This window comes from Micromesistius poutassou, assembly GCF_964030765.1.
Source record: "Micromesistius poutassou genome assembly, chromosome: 1".
Classification (NCBI taxonomy): domain Eukaryota; kingdom Metazoa; phylum Chordata; class Actinopteri; order Gadiformes; family Gadidae; genus Micromesistius; species Micromesistius poutassou.
Window position 1 is genome coordinate 769,266 of NC_140271.1, and position 4,028 is coordinate 773,293.

The 4,028-nt window shown below is 51.3% G+C and overlaps 1 protein-coding gene across 1 annotated transcript; it reads right to left on the reverse strand.

Moving 5' to 3' along the window:
• Positions 1–1,165: 1,165 nt before the first annotated feature.
• klhl11 (kelch-like family member 11) lies at positions 1,166–3,545 on the reverse strand (the record flags this gene model as incomplete). Its single annotated transcript, XM_084488655.1, has 2 exons — positions 1,166–2,757; positions 3,013–3,545. The coding sequence occupies 2 exons, from the start codon at positions 3,543–3,545 to the stop codon at positions 1,173–1,175; spliced, it is 2,118 nt and encodes a 705-aa protein (XP_084344781.1). The 3' UTR covers positions 1,166–1,172.
• Positions 3,546–4,028: the final 483 nt, after the last annotated feature.

Genomic DNA, 4,028 nt, shown 5'->3' on the forward strand with positions numbered 1-4,028 from the left:
CCGAGTCACACTGAGAACAGCAGCTGACTGAAGCCTACCTCTACAGGGCATTTTATAGGATAAGATGTCAAAAAGTGCACTACTTAACAGGCTGTTGCAACATTTGCAAAAATATGAACATACACCGCTCACCTTCTCAACTCAGGAATGGGACAAGCACTTGACATCAATTAGGAATGATTGATGCAACATTTTAGGATTATTCAGTTCTGGGCAAAAAACTATATGGAAAAAAAAAAAGCTTATATATGCAAGTTGTTGTTCACACCTTTGTTTGTTCCGTGTGATTTTAGATTTTCCTAAAAAAAAATTGCAATACAGATAAGAGGTATTATTTTACAAACTCCATACAGCTTTTGTATGTAAGCAACAGCAGTCCAAAAAAAAGCATAGAGCCACAGGGTTTTAAGAGTACCAGCCTTTTTTTTCATTCCATTGACTTGAATTTGTTGTTTTAAACTAGCAGCAAAACATTAGAATCGAAGCAGAACATATTCAAACAGACCAACATTTATCTTTAACTTATGGTAACCGAAACTTAAGAAGATGCTACTCAATATTATGACCGATGTTCAACTTGCACAATGCGATTGTCAGCGTCACCGTGGAATTGGACTTAATTCATGTACAAATTGGACCGAAAGGATTTGAACAGAGCAACACAGACACTGCCGTTGACGCTATGCCTCTTCTTGCACACCCAAATCAAATAAAGGAATGTAAAATATCCATACAAACGTATACATATACACAGGTATTTACTATGTATGTACATATATGATAAACCTCTGCACTCGCCAACGCCTGACTCACAAGGGCAGAGGCCACTGGTTATTGTATAACACTCTTATTCACATGTATAAACAATCAGCACGTCGTCCTGCAGACAAACAGCAGGTCGGCCAGGGGTCTTTAACACGACACAGCACAGCTTTGAGACCCGATGGAATGACGGGAGTTTGATGGGATCCACATCCAATGAAGGAGCCACATTGGTACCATACTGCGACATGTTATGAGTGAGAGACGATGAGGATGTTGGCCATAGGGGCCATAGGGGCCATAGGGTCTCGACGTGGCCCGCGGAGGTTTGTTCCGGTTCTACCCCGGAGCTGGATGGAATGGTAAAGGTGGGGGGGGGGGGGGGGGGGGGGGGGGGAAAGGAAGCCACCTCAGCACTCAATCTGGGACTGTAGCTGCCTGCGCAGGGTGAGAGTGCGTCGGTGGAGCTGCTGCATCTGCTGCATGCGGTCCCGCTGGCGCGCCAGGTTCTGGGGCATGGGGTAGCGCTGGCAGCCGTACAGGAAGCGGTACGGGATGCGCACGTGGCACGCCGTGGCGCGGCAGCGCGGCTGGGGCATGGGCGGCAGCAGCATCCAGCGCTTGCGCTCGGCGCAGTAGCGGTAGGCCTCCTTGCGGTACTGCTTGTCCACGTCGTCGCTGTTCTTCCAGCCGCCGATGATGAACACGTCCTCGTCAAAGTGGCAGATGGCCGCGCCCTCGATGCTGGTGACCTCCGGCGGCAGGCTCTCCAGGATGTCGTCGGAGATGCGCGCGCTGATCTTCTGCCGCGCCACCTCGTCCCGCACGGCGTAGCTCTTGGGGCAGCAGGAGGCCGTGTGGTAGAAGTTGGTGGAGGCCACGGCCATCTGGAAGACGCAGTAGTTGTCGACGAGCGGCAGCGAGTCCACGTCCTGCCACTGGCGGCTCTCCGTGTCGTAGCGCGTGGTCACGGTCTTCAGGCCGTCGTCGTTGTCCGTGTCCACCGGCGTGCGCGCCGTCACGTACACGTAGCGGTCCTCCACGCTCACCGCCTTCACGTCCCGCAGGATCTTGGGCGCCGACTCCAGGTTGTGCCACTTGTCGGGCTCCGGCTCGTACACGCTCACGTCCTTGAAGCCCGGGCTGAAGTTGCCGTGGCCGCCGATGCTGTAGAGGATGTCTTTGATGCACGTGAGGCCGAACGAGTGCTTGCGCGTGGTCAGGTTGCTCACCTGCTCCCAGGTGTTGCGGTTGGGGTTGTAGCGCTCCACCGTCTTGGCGAAGCCCGGCTCCATGGAGCCGGCCACGTACACGTGGGACTCGGTGGCGGCGATGGCGTGGCCGTCCAGGTGGTTGTGGATGTGCGGCAGGTTCACCCAGCGGTCCTCGTAAATGAAGTAGCCCACGCACTCGCTGAGGTAGTCCCCCCCCTCGGACACCCCGCCCACCACCATGATCACGTCCATGTTCTGGCCGAAGCGAGGCTGGAAGGCGGCCATGTGCGAGGACCACAGCTCCATGTCGGCCGACTTGAGGTTCTCGAAGCGGATGGCGTGGCCCTCCACGGCCTCCGACACCAGGCGGAGGCAGGCCTCGTTGGCGGCCACCAGGCGCTCCGTCTTCACCACCCGGGTCAGGTAGGTGGGCTTGATCTGGGGCAGGCGCAGCAGACGGAACAGCTCCTCAAAGTAGCGGCCCCGGTCCTCGGAGTTCTTCTCCACCCACTTGACCACCGCCTCGAAGAGCACCTCCTCGGAGTCCACCGTGATCTCCGCGTCGGACAGCCAGTCCCGGACCAGGTGGAACGGCAGGGTGTAGAACTCGTCGTCCTGGATGACCTTGTGGAAGTTGCGGCGAATCATGTCGGCGGCCCTCAGAGCCAGCTGGTCAAGAGTGTACATGTGGGCTAGGCTGTGGACCGCCACGCAATTGGTCAGGCTCAGCTTCTTCTTCAGAAACTCTCCACAAAAGTCCTTCAACTGCACTAGAAGGAACCTATTAAACAGATAAACGTTGTTGTTTTTTTTTACATACATTCATATTATGCCAGCGTCATTGGACACATGGGCACAACATTGGACACAAATCTCTTTGATTACTATTATTATTTAGAATGGTAGCTAAACAAAACAGGTAAAGCATGCCAACCAAATGCAAATGTAAAGGAGACATTAGGTTTTGCCTCAAAATAACAAAAAGGGCTAATTCACAACGAGTACATTAACACAACAATCTGAATCATAAACATACCTGTCAGCTTGCTCCAACACTTCATGTACATTGCAGGTGCTAACGCGTATTTCACCAGTGTACATGTACTGAATGACACTCTCCACCGTCTCTGGATCTGGCCCAAGTTCCGAGCTCCATTCTTTCATCTCAACTCGTCCAGACACGGATTCGGAGAATTGTCCCCCCAACAAGGGGGTGAAATAGTCCGTTGCCGCAGCCAACACAGAGCGGTGGGCTGAATACTCACAGCTCTGGACATTCCCGGTGGCCGCCCCACTGCTGAAGGCCAGCGTCACGTCGCAGAAAAGCCCCTGCTTTCTCTGCTCGTTCTGCCGGCGAGACAGCTCTGAGCAGTGGGAGGCGGAGGTGAAATCCTCGGCCTCTTCCGTCTCCCCCTCTCCAGCAATGGCGCTGGGTGTGCTGGCGCTGCTACCATTCCGGACAGAATCGTCCGGGCTGGGAGCTGCAGCTGCCATTCTTTCGAAGGACGGAAGAAATCTTAATTTTAGTAAACTAGTGTAGGAAAGAGCGCTACATACGCAGACACACATACGTGGTCTCAAAACATGGATCAAATATAAAGTCGGGTTCGCATTCGACGAGTCGATGTAGATGTGGGCAGAGACATTCAAGCAGGAAATCAGCAAAAACAAAGTAGCTTACAATTTCTAAATCAAATGTGACAAGCGAGGTCTAATGCAATACAAAATATTTTGCGAAATTATTCATTCCTCAAATAAATTATGAATGCACTTTCAGACGGTGTTGAAGTCGTTGAAACGTAGGCCTATATATTGGTTGTTTCTGTATCTGCCAGGAGGCGGATTATGTTTTGAATTCCCAAAACATTTGGGTAAAAATAATTTGGGTTATAAAAATAATAAAAAGTGAAGAAAACGTGTTGCTAGTTCTGATCCTTAAACTTGAATATTTCCTCGAAACTGTAAATCTATTGAATAATAAAATATATATATACCAATCATCATCATTATTATTACTGAAAATGTATTATACAAAAGACAGTTCTCAGCGTT